This window comes from Octopus sinensis, linkage group LG29 (genome assembly GCF_006345805.1).
Source record: "Octopus sinensis linkage group LG29, ASM634580v1, whole genome shotgun sequence".
NCBI classification, from domain to species: domain Eukaryota; kingdom Metazoa; phylum Mollusca; class Cephalopoda; order Octopoda; family Octopodidae; genus Octopus; species Octopus sinensis.
Window position 1 is genome coordinate 12,610,452 of NC_043025.1, and position 17,500 is coordinate 12,627,951.

Here is a 17,500-nt window from a genome sequence, read left to right on the forward strand (position 1 = left end):
ATTATTATTGTATATATAACATAATGCAAACATGTATATGCAGGGGATTTTTAGGGGGCTGTACCTCTGAAGAACCTAAACCTTGTGTATAATACGCACCCCTTCTCTAACTTGAGTCAAGGAGGTCTATATAACGTCCTTGGTTTGTAAAACTGTATACGGTAACATCCTTTATTATTATTGTATATATAACATAATGCAAACGTGTAGCTTTTTTGTGCATTTTGTTTGCAGAAAATAAAGAAATAACAGTAATAACGTTTAATAAATGTTGCTTATTGCAAGTTATGGATGATTCTTTTATGACTTCATTGCTTTCAGGCTTAGCTTAAGGGATTTTCTCGCCCGACATCACAAAATGCATCTGAATAAACATTGCCGGACAGCAAATAGAGACTCGGACATTGCTTAGAAAATATTTTTCATTTTTAACCTCGTGCACTAGGGATTTTGACCTTTAAATTTTGGGGGGGAAATGCGGATTATACTTGAGGATTTACGGTACTTGTAAATTTGAAAGTATAACTTAGGTCTGTCCATAACAGAATAACGTTTCTTAAATCGTACTTTAATGCATAATTTCTCTCTGAATTTTAATATGATAATGTACTCCCTCTGATAGAGTCCAGTATTGTCTACTTTTTCCATTCATTGCTTCATCCTTTACTTCTCTCGTTCACACTTGTAAATTTGATATATATCTCTCTCTATATAAAGCTGAAGTTGTCCGCATTAGGAAGGGCATCCAGCTGTAGAAACTCTGCCAGATCAAGACTGGAGCCTGGTGCAGCCATCTGGTTCGCCAGACCTCAGTCAAAATCGTCCAACCCATGCTAGCATGGAAAGTGGACGTTAAACGATGATGATGATGTGTGTGTATGTGTACGTGTATCTGTGTTTGTCCCCCCCAACGTCCCTTGACAACCAATGCTGGTGTGTTTACATCCCCGTAACTTAGCTGTTCAGCAAAAGAGACCGAGAAAATAAGTACCAGGCTTCCAAAGGATATCTCTTTTACTCTTTTACTTGTTTCAGTCATTTGACTGCGGCCATGCTGGAGCACCGCCTTTAATCGAGCAACTCGACCCCGGGACATATTCTTTGTAAGCCCAGTACTTATTCTATCGGTCTCTTTTGCTGAACCGCTAAGTAACGGGGACGTAAACACACCAGCATCGGTTGTCAAGCAATGCTAAGGGGACACAGACACACAAACACACCACACACATATATATATACATATACGACGGGCTTCTTTCAGTTTCCGTCTACCAAATCCACTCACAAGGCTTTGGTCGGCCCGAGGCTATAATAGAAGACACTTGCCCAAGGTGCCACGCAGTGGGACTGAACCCGGAACCATGTGGTTGGTTAGCAAGCTACTTACCACACTGCCACTCCTGCACCTATGTATATATATATGTATATATGTGTATATGTATATATTTTTATATGTGTATATGTGTGTACATATATATATATATATATATATATATATATATATATATATATATATGCTTAAAATCTCGGTCGGTGGGGTTACGGTCTTGTCACTCGCATCGTTAATCAGCTAGTTCATTAAGGAATCATACCCAATGACTGGCGTAGCAGCACCATAGTCAACTACTACAAAGGTAAAGGTGATACATTAGATAGAAATAACTACAGGGGTATCAAATTATTGGATCAGGTGATGAAAGTTACAGAGAGGCTCATAGCCCAACTAATTAGGGAGAGATTTAGCCTAGATGAGATGCAGTTTGGTCTTGTGCCAGGCAGAAGCACCAATGATGCTATATTTCTGATATGGCAACTTCAGGAGAAATATCTAGCCAAAGATAAACCTCTGTACTTGGATTTTGTTGACTTGGAGAAGCCTTTGACAGGATCTCCTGATCCCTTATCTGGTGGTGAATGTGGAAACTGGGGATAGACGAATGGTTGGTGAGAGCTGTACAAGCCCTGTACAGGGATGCTGTTGGTAAGGTGAGGGTTGGCATCGAGTATAGTGAAGAATACTGGGTAGAAGTAGGGGGTTCACCAATGATCAGTCCTCAGCCCCCTCTTATTCATTATAGTCCTCCAGGCAATAACAGAGGAATTCAACAGGCTGCCCCTAGGATCTCCTCTATGCTGATGACCTTGCTCTAATAGCTGAGTAACTGCCAGAACAAGAGACTGAGGTTTAGGGTGTGGAAGCAAGGTCCTGAATTGAAGGGCCTTAGGGTTAACCTAGCAACAACTAAAGTCTTAGTAAGTAGGAAGGCTGTCAAATCACAAACCCCTTCAGGTAGATGGCCCTGCTCGGTTTGTAGTGAAGGCGTGGGTAGAAACTCCATATGATATACCCGGTGTAAGCTACAGACACATAAAAGGTGCAGCAATATCAGAGGAAGGTTAACCGGGGAAAATAGAAGATGCACAGAAAACAGATTCCATCATATGCCAGGGGGGAAAAACTAAGTTCTTGTGGAAAAATTTTGACCATTTTATAATGTTATTGAGTGTGTAGTGGTGGGGAGGGATATATAAATATATATATAATATATAGGAGGGATATATATATATATATATAATATAATATAAAATTATGTTGATATTATACAGATAGATGGCAGGAGAGTAGTCTGCGTGTGCACATGCATTAAAAGCACCCACTACACTCACGGAGTGGTTGGCGTTAGGAAGGGCATCCAGCTGTAGAAACATTGCCAGATAAGACCGGAGCCTGGTGCAGCCTTCTGGCTTCCTAGAACCCCGGTCGAACCGTCCAACCCATGCTAGCATGGAGAACGGACGTTAAACGATGATGATGATGATGATGATATATATATTCAAAATGTGACCTCGTGTGTACCGTTGGCGATTTTTTTCCCTCTGTCTTCCCTTCTCGGGATCTTTCCTTCTCCTATGTTTCCGACGAAGAGCTCCGCTCGAAACGTTAAACTCTCCTTCTTTCCTTCTTTCCTCAGCGTCCAATAATACTATATTTCTTCCACGTCCTCGCGTTGTTGTGCTATTTTGTGTTTTCTTGTTTGGATGAACTATATATATATATAGGTAGATATATGTATATGAATACAGAGAGATAGTGAGTATGGATGTCTATAAAATCTTGGCAATCCTTTTTGTTCGTTTGTAACATAAATATATATGAAGTCATGTGAGAGTATGGCCTGTCCAAATTCCCATTATACACACAAGCTGAATATATATATATATATATATGTGTGTGTGTGTGTTATACACACATCCACCAATTATATATAGAAGCCGTGCATGAGTGTGTCCGTATATAAATGCATAGACATACATTATTTGTAATTGTGTGTGTATATATGTCTATATGTTAGTACTTATACTATAAAAATGTGTATGCATGTTTGTACAGCAAAGTGTGTGATATATATATATATATATATATATATATATTCTCTTTACTTGTTTCAGTCATTTGACTGCGGCCATGCTGGAGCACCATCTTTTTTTAGTCGAGCAAATCGACCACGGTACTTATTCTTTGTAAGCCCAGTACTTATTCTATCGGTCTCTTTTGCCGAACCGCTAAGTGACGGGGACGTAAACACACCAGCATCGGTTGTCAAGCAATGCTAGGGGGACAAACACAGACACACAAACACACATATATATATATATATATACATATATACGACAGGCTTCTTTCAGTTTCCGTCTACCAAATCCACTCACAAGGCTTTGGTCGGCCGGGACTATAGCAGAAGACACTGCCCAAGATGCCACGCAGAGGGACTGAACCCGGAACCATGGTGTAAGCAAGCTACTTACTACACAGCCACTCCTGCATATATATATATATATATGAAAGAGAGAGAGGAAGATAGATACATAGACAGACCATTCACATTGCCGTTCTATAATCTCTCTTGACTCTTACTGATGCATGTATATAAAGATATGAAATATCAAATATGTATGAGGTTGTATGTATGTGTGCCTAGTTAACCTAAATATGGTAAAACTGGTCTATTTAGGTTAAGCATATATAAGTAGAAAATTAGTTAAGATCTGTTTTTATAGGAAATGATTACGACAACAATACTAATGATCTTAATGCATGCATGTATAATATAATATATATAAATAATATAAATAGTATGATTTGATGATGTGTGCCATAAAGCTAAATTTAAGTCAAAAGTCAATATAATCTGAATTGTATCTGTCGTGGTTAGGGTGTTGAGTATGTGTATATATTATAAAGATATATTATATATATATATATATATATATATAATATATCGATATATATATATATGATATATATGTAGGGTTTTAATATACATCTACATATAAAAATAAATATGTATATATATTATATATATATATATGTATGTATTTAATATACATCTACATTATAAAATAAATCATGTATTATATATATATATATTTATCTTGGTATGGTTTAATATACATCTACATATTAAAATAAATATGTCTATATATATATATATATATATATGTATGTATGTATTTATATACATCTACATATAAAATAATATGTATATATATATATATATATATAGATATATTATATATGTATATAGGTGCAGGAGTGCTGTGGGGTAGGTAGTTAGCTTGTTACCAAACCACATGTTTCCGGGTTCAGTCCCACTGCCATGGCATTTGGGCAAATTGTCTTCTACTAAGCCTCGGGCCGACCAAAGCCTTGTGAGTGGATTTGGTAGATGGAAACTGAAAGAAGCCCGTCGTATATATATATATATATGTATTATATTATATATATATATACATATATATATATATGGTTTGTTGTGTCTGTGTTTGTCCCCCCCAACATCGCTTGACACCAATGCTGGTGTGTTTACTTCCCCATAACTTAGTGGTTCGGCAAAAGTGACTGATAGAATAAGTACTAGGCTTACAAAGAATAAGTCCTGGGGGACAATTTGTTTGACGAAGGGCAGTGCTCCAGCATGGCTGCAGTCAAATGACCAAAACAAGTAAAAGAATAAAAGAATATATATTTATACAGCTCAGGAGTGGCTGTGTGGTATGTAGCTTTGTTAGCAACCACATCATTCCAGGTTCAGTTCCACTGCGTGGCACCTTGGGCAAGTGTCTTCTACTATAGCCTCGGGCCAACCAAACCCTTGTGGTAGATGGAAACTGAAAGAAGCCCGTCGTATATATATATATTAGGTGTAGGAGTGGCTGTGTAGTAAGTAGCTTGCTAACCAACCACATGGTTCCGGGTTCAGTCCCCTGCGTGGCACCTTGGGCAAGTGTCTTCTACTATAGCCCCGGGCCGACCAATGCCTTGTGCGTGGATTTGGTAGACGGAAACTGAAAGAAGCCCGTCGTATATATATGTATTAGGTATAGGAGTGGCTGTGTGGTAAGTAGCTTGTTTACCAACCACATGGTTCCGGGTTCAGTCCCACTGCGTGGCACCTTGGGCAAGTGTCTTCTACTATAGCCTCGGGCCGACCAAAGCCTTGTGAGTGGATTTGGTAGACGGAAACTGAAAGAAGCTTCTTGTATATATGTATATACGTGTGTGTGTGTGTGTCTGTGTTTGTTCCCCCAACATTGCTGGTGTGTTTATGTCCCCGTAACTTAGCAGTTCAGCATAAGAGAATGATATGAATAAGTACTGGGCTTACAAAAGAATAAGTCCTGGGGTCGATTTGCTTGACTAAAGGGGTGCTCCAGCATGGCCACAGTCAAATGACCGAAACAAGTAAAAGAGTAAAAGAGAGTATATATATATATACATATATATATATGTGTATATATATATAATATATATATGTGTGTGTTTGTGTATTTATACAGCGTTTGTTTTCTTAAAGTTTTATTGACTTAGTGTACTTACTAAATTAGACGTTCAGGAGAGGTGCAGTGTGGTGCAGGGTGGTGCAGAGTGGCGGGACACGGCGGTGAGGTGGAGGTCGATGTGTGAGGGGCAGGAAGGGGCTGTTTGTCTAATCCGTTTGTGTTTGGCTGACCCCTTTTTTTCGTTCCATTTGCCGAGTTTATCGACACTGGTTCGTTATTGATTGGATAAACTAGACACTTTATCCAGACTGGCGAATCCCCTCCCTTGCTCCAGTGTCCCCCCCTCCCCCGGTTGATGCTCTGTGTGTGTGCGTGTGTGTGTGTGAATGTGTGTGTGTGTGTATGTGTGTGTGAATGTGTGTGTTGGTGTGTATGTGTGTGTGTATGTGTGTGTGAATGTGTGAGAATGTATGTGTGTGAATGTATCTGTGTGTGTGTGAATGTGTGTGTGTTGAATGGTGTGTGTGTGTGTGTGAATGTGTGTGGTTGTGTGAATGTGTTGTGTGTGAATGTATCTGTGTGTGTGTATGTGTGTGTGAATTTGTATCTGTGTGTTGTGTGTGTGAATGTGTGAGAATGTATTGTGTGTGTGTGAGTGTGTGTGGATGTGTGTGAATGTGTGTGTGATGTGTTGTGTGTGTGTGTATGTGTGTGTGAAAAAATGTGTGAGAAGGTTGTGTGAATGTATCGGTGTGTGTGCGTTGTGAGTGTGTGAATGTGTGTGTGTGTGGTGTGGTTGTGTTTGTGAATGTGTGTGTGTGTGTTTATGTACATATATGGATTTAGGCTTACATATATATGCACACGCACATATACACACACGTATATATATGTTTGTTTAAACCCACATAGTATATATTTATATGTGTATATATATATGTGTGTGTGTGTATATAAATGTATGTGTTTATATTGATGTGTTAATCACAGACCTATAGAAATGCATTATCATGCGTACACATATATACACATGTATGTATATTATTGCATATATATATATATATATATATATATATATATCTGATTATATATCAATATTTATTTGCGTCGTTCGTTTATTTGATGGATCGGCACATATCCATAAGTCAATATATATATCATATCAATATATATATGTGTGTGTGTGTATATATGGATATGTATGTATGGATATGTATGTATGTGTATGTATGTATATATCTGTATGTGTGTATATATTTTATGTTAGTATGTATGTATATATATTATATATATATATATATTTATATATGTATGTGTGTGTGTGTGTATCTGTGCTGTAATATTGATATCTATATTCTCAATGTATGTATATATACATATATATACACACAATATATACATACATACATCTCTTCTCTCTCTCTCTCTATATATATATATATATAATATATATATATCTATATATATACACACACACATACATACATATACATATCTTCTCTCTATATATATATACATATATATATTCACACATACATATACATCTCTCTCTCTCTCTCTCTCTCCTAATATATATATATATATATATATATATATATATATTATTACATACATATACACACATATATCTATCTTATAGATATATATATATAATATATATATATATATATATATATATACATACATAACACACATATATCTATCTATATATATATATATATATACATACATATACACACATATATCTATCTAATAATATATATATATACATACATACATATACACACATACACACATCTCTATATATAATACTATCTATCTATATATATATATATATGTATTTATGTATACACACACACGTATCTATCTATATATATATATATATATATATATATACACACACACACATATACACACACATATACACACACGTGCGTATCTATATATATAGCTATGTATCCTCTGTATTGATGATCTTGCTATTATTGATTGTATTGATGTTTCTGTTTCTATTTTCACTTTTCTTCAGTAAATCAATTTTCTAACCTCTTTCATTGGTTAATTGCCTTTGTTACACTCAAACAAATCACTATTGTTATCGATATATATATATTGTTTTGTTGCCCCCCGACCCCTCAGTTTTCAGTGTGGGGGTTGGTGGGTTGATAAAACACTATACCAGTTGCATACGTCGGGTCAGTGATAATCAACTATACCCTTGACTCTGTTGAAATGTTTAGGTCTTGCGTCCGCATTGGAAATGAAAGCTCTGTTATTGATGTTATATATATATATATATAGTATATATATAGATAGATATATAGCGAGGAGTGGCTGTGTGGTAAGTAGCTGCTAACAACCACATGGTGCTGGGTTCAGTCCCACTGCTGGCACCTGGGCACTGTCTTCAGCCTCGGACCAAAGCCTTGTGAGTGGATTTGGTAGACGGAATGAGCCTGTATATATACTATATGTATGTAGTATATATTTCTTATTGGCCACAAGGGGCTAAACATAGAAGGGACAAACTGCAATGGATTAAGCGATTACATCGACCCAGTCTGGTACTTAATTATCGTCCTGAAAGGATGTAGGCAAAGTCGTGGTTGACTCTGCGGCAGACGAAATAACTATTTCTTTACTTACTCACAGAGGGGACAAACAGGACAGACAAGGGATTAAGTCGATTACGTAGTGCATAAACTGGTACATTTATCGACCCGAAGGATGAAAGGCGTTGATCTCAGGAATTTCTCCGAAGTAGCGGCAGATGCTACCGCTAAGTTTCCACCAGTGTGCTAAAATTTCTGCCAGCTCGCCGCCTTCCTGCCATGTTTTGGAACCCAGCCTGGAAGTTGTTTCCTGTAAACAATTTGAGTTCCTTCTACAGTTTGCTCTGGGTTTCAATAATGGTATTAAAACGGTGACCATTGATCTGCGTTTTCATCTTGGTGAAGAGATGGAAGTCCACAGGTTCTAAATCTGACGAATCGAGTTGGCGCTGGAGAGCTCCCTGACAGGGTGCAATATTATTGTGAAGAACCTAGTTCTTCGTGCCCCACAGCTGAAGTTGCTTCTGTCAAATGTCCCCCCTCAAACACTTCAAAATATCACAGTACTCCACCCTTATTGCAGCCCTTATTTGTTTCTTACACTTCTCAAGATTTCTACTCACTGCTCCCAGGGCTCTGATAATTACTGGTACTACTACCACTTCTTTTCAGCGACCACAACTGCTCAACCTCCCAAACTAACCTGTCATATCTATCGACTGTGCTTTCTTCCTTTTCGCATCCGTTGTTATCAGCTGGGCATGCTATATCTATGATCCAGCATCATTTGCTTTCTTTCTCAATTAACACCATCTCATGATCACACCGAATCATAAAATCCATAGGATCTTGGCATTATCATTTCCGATGATGCCTTCGAGTTTATATTCATACCACTTTATTATTATTATTATTGAGTGAGAGAGCAGTGCATGCCATCAAAGTGACACTGGGGTAAAATATACGAAGCCCAGTATACCCATGATGACTACCCGTCTGATAAGGGTACACCAGGCACATGCATCACAACAATGTGTGCCCTTTGTACCTTTTGTCTTGTCTTTGTCCTTACATGTTTTTTGATTTAGGTTAGCCCTTGTGGCCAATAAAACAAGAATGTATTATTATTATTATTATTATTGTTCAGTAGTTTTATTTTTATTGCGTGCTTTCACTTCACTACCGAGCGCAGCTCTGTGTGCCTTGGGTATAATAATAATAATAATAATAATAATAAAACATTGTGTACAGTGCTCAGGTGCACTACAACTCATCTAAAGTGTATGTATAATCAGGTGTAGTTTCGGCGGATTTCGGAAAGCATGAGGGCCTTAAAGAATGCAGTGCTGTGGTTTGTTGTGATGCTCTGATGGTTATTGTATTGAAAGTGCTCTGCGTAGGATGTGTGCAGTGCCTAGTAGTGCAATTTTCTGGATGTTATATGTGTTTGCAAGTCCTGGTGTTTTTGTTATGTATTTGTCTGAATATTTTTTTATCATGCCTAATGCACTTACTATGATAAGAATTATTATTGTTATTATTATTATTATTGTTATTATTATTATTATTGTTTTTGTTATTTGATTCCCTCGTTTATAAATTTTCTGTCTCTGTCTCGTTGCAGGTAAACGCTATCAGGAATTAATCTGCCTGTATGTGGCTGTCTGTCTGTTCGTCATAAACTTCTTCTTCCTGATCAGACATTTCAGGGTAGACAATTTGTATTTCATTGCTATATCTTCTAGTAAGTACCCATTCAATCACAGCCCTTGAATAACTCTCAAATTTCCTCTGGCCCTTGAATTACAATCCCAAATGGCTTCATGTGTTGTCTTAGAAATTGCTCCAACCCCTACCAGCATGGAAGACAGGTGATAAAATCTGATGATGTTGATGGTTATGATAGTGCAAAGGTGGCGAGCTGGCAGAAACGTTAGCACATCGGGCGAAATGCTTAGCGGTATTTCGTCTGCTGTTACATTCTGAGTTCAAATTCCGCCGAGGTCGACTTTGCCTTTCATCCTTTCGGGGGTCGATAAATTAAGTACCAGTTGCATACTGGGGTCCATCTAATCAACTGGCTCCCTTCCCTAAAATGTCGGGCCTTGTGCCTAGAATAGAAATTGATATTGAGGTTAGGCAGGCGAGCTGGCAGAAACGTTAGCACACCGGGCGAAATGCTTAGCGGTATTTCGTCTGCCGTTACATTCTGAGTTCAAATTCTCTCACCTTACTAACAGCATCCCTGTACATGGCCTGTAAAGCTCTCACTAACCCCTCATCAATCCCTAGCTTCTGCATTGCCTACCAGATAAGGGAGCAGGGACCCTGTCAAGGGCTTTCTCCATGTCAGCAAAAGCCAGATACAGAGGTTTCCAAGCACAAAACCAAACTGCATCTCATCTAGGCTAACTCTCTCTCCCTAATCAATTGAGCAACTTTTATCACCTGATCAAGCAGTTTGATGCCCCTGTAATTATTTCTGTCTGGGGCCTCACCTTTGCCTTTGTGGAAGTTGACTATAATGCTGCTACACCAGTCATTGGGTATGAGTCCTTCATGGACAGCCTGATTACCTATACAGGTACACACACACACATACACAGCTTGACATGTACACACCTAGACACACAAACATACATACACACACACACACACTCAGACACATATACACACACAGCCAGACAGGTACATATCTAGACACACACACATAGGCACACACACATGCACGTAGACACACACTCACACACACAGCTTGACACGTACACACCTAGACATGCACACATACATACACACACACACACACACTCAGACACATAGACACACACACAGAGCCAGACAGGTAAATACCTAGACACACACACATGAACATAGACACACACTCACACACACACACACACACACATACACAGAGCTTGATGCGTACACACCTAGACGTGCACACAAACACACTGACAGCCAGACAGGTACATACCTAGACACACACATGCACATAGACACACACTCACACACACACACACACACCCATACAGCTTGACACATACACACCTAGACATGCACACATACATACACACACACACAGACACACACACACACACTCACAGCCAGACAGGTAAATACATAGATACACACACATACACATAGACACACACTCACACACACACAAGTCTATTGTACCTCAGCCATTCCATCCATGATGACCACCACATTGACCTTCCATTTTTTCTTTCCTTTCAGTATTTGGCATCTTGACAGCCGATTTTCTCAGTGGTCTCGTACATTGGTCTGCAGACACCTGGGGTAGCGTTGACCTACCTGTGATTGGGAAAGTAAGTAGTCACCATTTTATGTTAACTCACCTGGCCACCTTAGCTTCTGTTCTCCTCTCTTGCTAGAAATACCAGTCAAATCTCTCTCCTTCTTTAAAAAAAAAATGAAGGTCATGGGATATAACGTTGCCCAGTATCTTTCTTTTCTCCTTCTTTTACTCATTTTAGTCTTTGGACTCTGGCCATGCTGGGGCACTCTACCTTGAAGGGTTTCAATCTTCAAAGCCACAGTCGAACCAATTCTACTCTATGGCTCAGAAACCTGGACGTTATCAAAGAAGCTTGAAAGGCGTTTGGATGGAACCTACACTCGCCTCCTTATGAGAGCTCAAAATCTCTCGTGGAAGCGTCATCCAACCAAAGTACAAATATATGGAAAACTACCACCTGTATCATCTCAGAGCCATAGGTTGCAGGGTTGTTGAGATTTCAAACTTAAAATCTTCAAAGCCACAGTCGAACCAATTCTACTATATGGCTCAGAAACCTGGACGTTATCAAAGAAGCTTGAGAGGCGGTTGGATGGAACCTACACTCGCCTCCTTATGAGAGCTCAAAATCTCTCGTGGAAGCGTCATCCAACCAAAATGCAAATATATGGGAAACTACCACCTGTATCATCTCTTGTGAAAGGTAGGAGAGTCCAGTTTGCTGGACATTGTGGTAGAGCTGAAAAAGAGATAATTTCTACTCTTCTCCTCTGGAAGCCATCTACTCGCAATACCAGAGGGCGTACACTCTCCTACCCTGATGTAATCTCCAGGGATACAGGCATCCAGTAACAGGACCTCTGTAATGCCATGATGGACCGTGAAGTCTGGCGTAGCATAGTAAATTCCATTGTCTCGACCACGGTTGCGATACCAGAGGGCACACACTCTCCTACCCTGATGTAATCTCCAGGGATACAGGCATCCAGCAACAGGACCTCCATAATGCCATGATGGACCGTGAAGTCTGGCGTAGCATGGTAAATTCCATTGTCTCGACCATGGTTGAACAATGATGAAGATGAAGGGTTTTAATCAAACAAAATCCAGGACTTATTTTTTAAGCCTATTGTTCTGTTGGTCTCTCTTTGCCAAACTGTTAAGTTATAGGGACATGAACAAGAACAAACCAACACAGGTTATCTAGCAGTGGGAGGGACACACACACAGATATATCCAAATCAAAGGAATGGAGCAGGTAAAATTCTGATTACATATGTTTCATAGCAAGCAGAATCTCAGAAGTAATAATTACTCAATGAGGGATACTCAGCCAGGTATACACCAGGCCGAAGATACCTTAGTCAAATGAAGGTTATATTGTCGTGCAGGGATCCCAAGTAAACCCGCCGGAGAGGGTTTTTATTTGCATACACTGTGCCCCACCCCAGCTGCTAACCATGGACTACAAAATAACTTTTTGTAGCTTTATCGAACTTCGATATGGGGAAAAACTTACACTCGGGTTGACCAAAACCTTATAGAAGGAAACTAAAAGAAGCCCATTGTGTGTGTGTATTTGACCTCCCCAACCTCTGCTTGATAACTGGTGCTGGTGTGTTTACATTGCTGCAACTTAGCAGTTTGGCAAAAGAGATCAATAAAATGAGTACTGAGCTTTAAAAAATTAGTACTTGGGTCACTTAATTCAACTAAAATATTTTAGTGGTGCTCCAGCATGGCTGCAGTCTTATGACTGAAATAAGTAAAAAATGAAAGACACACACACTTACTATATGTATATATGTGTATATCATTCAATATGTCACCGCATGTGTATCGTTAGCGATTTTTTTTTTCCTCCGTCTTCCCTTCCTTGGATCTTTCCTTTTTCTATGTTTCTGACAAAGAGCTCTGCTCAAAACATTAAACCCTCCTTCTTTCCTTTCCTAAGCGTCCAATAACACTATACTTGTTCCACATCCTCACGTTGTGTTTTCATGTTTGGATTAATGATATATATATATATATGTGTGTGTGTGCTGTAAACTGGAATTTATTAACCTGGAAACTCATCCTTTAATTTAATTGTATAAATTCATGCCTATTGTCTATTACAGTTATTTCCCTTGGCTCGTCCTGTTTTTCCGTCTCGTATGAAAACAAAACAGAATGAATCATAAAGCTGACATCTGTAACTCTCTCCCTCTCTCTCTCTCTCTCTCTATCGTTTTGTATTGTCCCTTTGCAGGCCTTTATCCGCCCATTTCGTGAACATCACATTGATCCTACATCGATCACCAGGCATGACTTTATCGAGACCAACGGGGACACATTTGCCGTCACAATTCCGTTCATGCTCCACATGTCTTTTAAGTTCACTCATTTCACCTACGACCAAATTAGGGACACATACAACTGGGAATGCTATATATTCTTACTAGCTGTATTTGTTAGCATGACAAATCAGGTAGGTTGGTATTGGTGTTGGTCACGCAATGCTGCCAACACCACTTTTTCTTTCCTTTCATTTTTTTTCTTATTTGTGTAGGAAGTGTTATGATTTATGAGAGTGAGGCATGGATAATGAATTGAATATTATAATAATCTTAAATTTTAACAAGTTTAAATTGTGATTGTGAAGGAGTGGCTGTGTGGTAAGTAGCTTGCTAACCAACCACACGGTTCTGGGTTCAGTCCCACTGCGTGGCATCTTGGGCAAGTGTCTTCTGCTATAGCCCCGGGCCGACCAATGCCTTGTGAGTGGATTTGGTAGACGGAAACTGAAAGAAGCCTGTCGTATATATGTATATATATATATATATATATATATATGTATGTGTGTGTCTGTGTTTGTCTCCCTAGCATTGCTTGACAACCGATGCTGGTGTGTTTACGTCCCCATCACTTAGCGGTTCGGCAAAAGAGACCGATAGAATAAGTACTGGGCTTACAAAAGAGTAAGTCCCGGGGTCGATTTGCTCGACTAAAGGCGGTGCTCCAGCATTGCCGCAGTCAAATGACTGAAACAAGTAAAAGAGTAAAGAGAGTATGTGACCTGGTGGGTTATAGGTTGTTGCACTAATGATTGCAAGATTGTAGGTTCAATTCTCAGACTGTGCAGTGTGTCGTGTTCTTGAGCAAGACACTTCATTTCTCATTGTTCCAGTCTCCCCTTTTATCAGGGGTCACTGTTGGCTTACTTGCCTAACCAGTGGGATGACTCAGAATGTGAAGACTGACAAAATGACGTGAAGCATTTTGCCAGCTGCCATAATCAACATCATCATCATCATTTAACGTCCGTTTCCCATGCTGGCATGGATTGGATGGTTCGACTGGGTCTCTGGGAAACCAGGAGGCTGCACCAGGCCCACAATCTAATCTGGCAATGTTTCTACAGCTGGATGCCCTTGCTAATGCCAACCACTCAGTGAGTGTAGTGGGTGCTTTTTACGTGCCACCGGCACAGGTGCCAGACGGGGCTGGCAAACGGCCACGCTCGGATGGTGCTTTTTACGTGCCACTGCCATGGGGGCCAGGCGAGGCTGGCAAACGGCCACAATCGGATGGTACTTTATACGTGCCACCGGCATGTACCTGTCTGGCTGTGTGTGTGTGTATGTATGTGCATCTAGATGTGTACATGTCAAGCTGTGTATGTGTCTGTGCCCTTATAGTTAACCAGGCTGTCCATGAAGGAATCATACCCAATGATTGGTGTAGCAGCATTATAGTCATAGAGGCAATAATAGTAATAATAATAATAATAATAATACAGTTTGATAATCTGAAATTTTTTTGATAATTTTCAATTTTAATTATATTAAATTATTTTGGTAATCTTAAATTGTTATTACTGCAAGCTTTAATCCTCTCTCTTTCTCTCCCTTTTTTTCTTTTTCTTTCTCTCCCTCTCTGCCGTCGTCGTCGTCGTCATGGTGATTCCAGTTTCACAAATGGTCGCACACCTATTTCGGTCTACCCTGGTACATACAGCTGCTACAGAAGTACCACATCATCCTCCCGTGCAAACACCACCGAATCCACCACGTGGCACCACACGAAACCTACTTTTGTATCACGACTGGCTGGCTCAACTTCCTCTTCGAGAAGATTCGCTTCTGGTCCAGCTTGGAGTACATCATTGAGAAGACCACCGGACACAAACCTCGGACCGACGACATGAAATGGGCAAAGAAGATCGACTAAAATGGCAACGGGTGATTTTGTTTTTTTGTTCAATGTTTCACTCCAAAGGAAATCACACTGCAGGTAAGCTACACCTGAGTATCTCTCACTTTCCACTTATTTATATTTACACTGCAGGTAAATATCATCATCATCATCGTTTAGCGTCCGCTTTCCATGCTAGGGATCTGGGAAGCCAGAAGGCTGCACGAGGCCCAGTCAGATCTGGCAATGTTTCTACGGCTGGATGCCCTTCTTAACACCTAATATATTTATTTATATTTACACTGCAGGTAAATTACACCTGAGAATCTCCCACTTTCCATTTATTTATATTTACACTGCAGGTAAATATATTTATTTATATTTACACTGCAGGTAAATTACACCTGAGTATCTTCCACTTTCCACCTATTTATATTTACACTGCAGGTAAATTACACCTGAGAATCTTCCACTTTCCATTTATTTATATTTACACTGCAGGTAAATTACACATGAGTATCTCCCACTTTCCAGATCCTATTTATTTTACTTTTGCAGCAGATGAGATGTCGTTAGCTCTCTTCTGTAACCCTATTTATCTCTCGCTTTTATAAGCCTATTGAGAAGAGATAAATTATGTATTCTGTTGTGTCTGGGGAGAATCATTTTCTTTTTGTGCCTTATACTTTAACGCACTCACCGGTAAAATTTCCACTTATTTCATCTTTTGGCGAACCTTCGGTATAAGTACACACATGACTTTGTTTACATTTCTGAAGATAACAGAAACCCTTTTATCCCTCCCCTAACACCCCATATATAAAAAAAACACTTTCTTGAAATGTATCCGGTACTTATACCGAATTTATGCCCTTATTTTTATTCTCCTAAAATTTTCATTGCGCCTTGCAACCTTTTCAATAGTCTTGACGCAACAAATATTAAATACAAGTAAATAACAGATGGTAATCTCCCTTCGTGAGTTTGATATCTCTCCTTTTCAGACCCTGTTTTTCTCCCCACACCTTTAACTTTATCAACTGCTGCTCACCTCTCCCTGTGGTTCTGCATGTCTTCACATACGAAACCCTATTCTGTAACATATTAGCCATGATAAATAACAGTTATCTCCCCTTTCTATACCCTATTTATCTCCCCCTCTTTAACCAAAGTTATCTGCTCATCAGTCTTCATCTTCCAATTTTGAAACCCTGTTCACATGATTATCTCCCCTTGTCTTTTAACTATCCTATTATCGTTTCAGAATTGGATGTGTCCTGCTGTGGCTGTTAACTGGAGTTCAATACCAAGGCATCCATCCATCCATGCCCTCCACTGTCGATAGAAGTATACTCACCAATCATATTGACAACAACAAAAACACTCTTATATAATTAACCAAAGCCTCTGCTTCTCTCTCTCTCTCTCTCTCTTTCGTCTTATCCATCCAGCCAGAAGCCAGCCATACCCATCACCCTAGAAAGGAACTATGCTATTCACATATATATGTATATATATATATATAATATATATATAAAGCTAAATAACACACTCACCTAGCTTGCTCCTATGTTTGCCTCCCAATCCAGCCATGGCTGTCACTGTGAGTAACCACCTAAATTTCCGTCTTTCACTCCCCCTCTCTCTTACTCTGTTATCCATGGGTAAATACCTATCCCTTCCCTTTCCACTTGTCTCTTTCCCCACCTCCATCCATGACCCTCACTGTGGA

The 17,500-nt window shown here is 39.3% G+C and overlaps 1 protein-coding gene across 1 annotated transcript in view; it reads left to right on the forward strand.

Annotated features, from left to right (window-relative positions):
* The first annotated feature begins 8,551 nt into the window (after positions 1 to 8,551).
* Positions 8,552 to 17,500, forward strand: part of LOC115226040 (plasmanylethanolamine desaturase-like) — a 9,319-nt gene continuing 370 nt past the window's right edge. Inside the window, exons 1-6 of the mRNA XM_029797012.2 lie at positions 8,552 to 8,732; positions 9,958 to 10,077; positions 11,571 to 11,662; positions 13,844 to 14,062; positions 15,544 to 15,867; positions 17,033 to 17,500. The exon at positions 17,033 to 17,500 is cut by the window's right edge and continues 370 nt beyond it. Coding sequence (XP_029652872.1) covers positions 8,552 to 8,732; positions 9,958 to 10,077; positions 11,571 to 11,662; positions 13,844 to 14,062; positions 15,544 to 15,804 — 873 coding nt within the window. The 3' untranslated portion in view covers positions 15,805 to 15,867; positions 17,033 to 17,500. The remainder of the gene's footprint in view (positions 8,733 to 9,957; positions 10,078 to 11,570; positions 11,663 to 13,843; positions 14,063 to 15,543; positions 15,868 to 17,032) is intronic.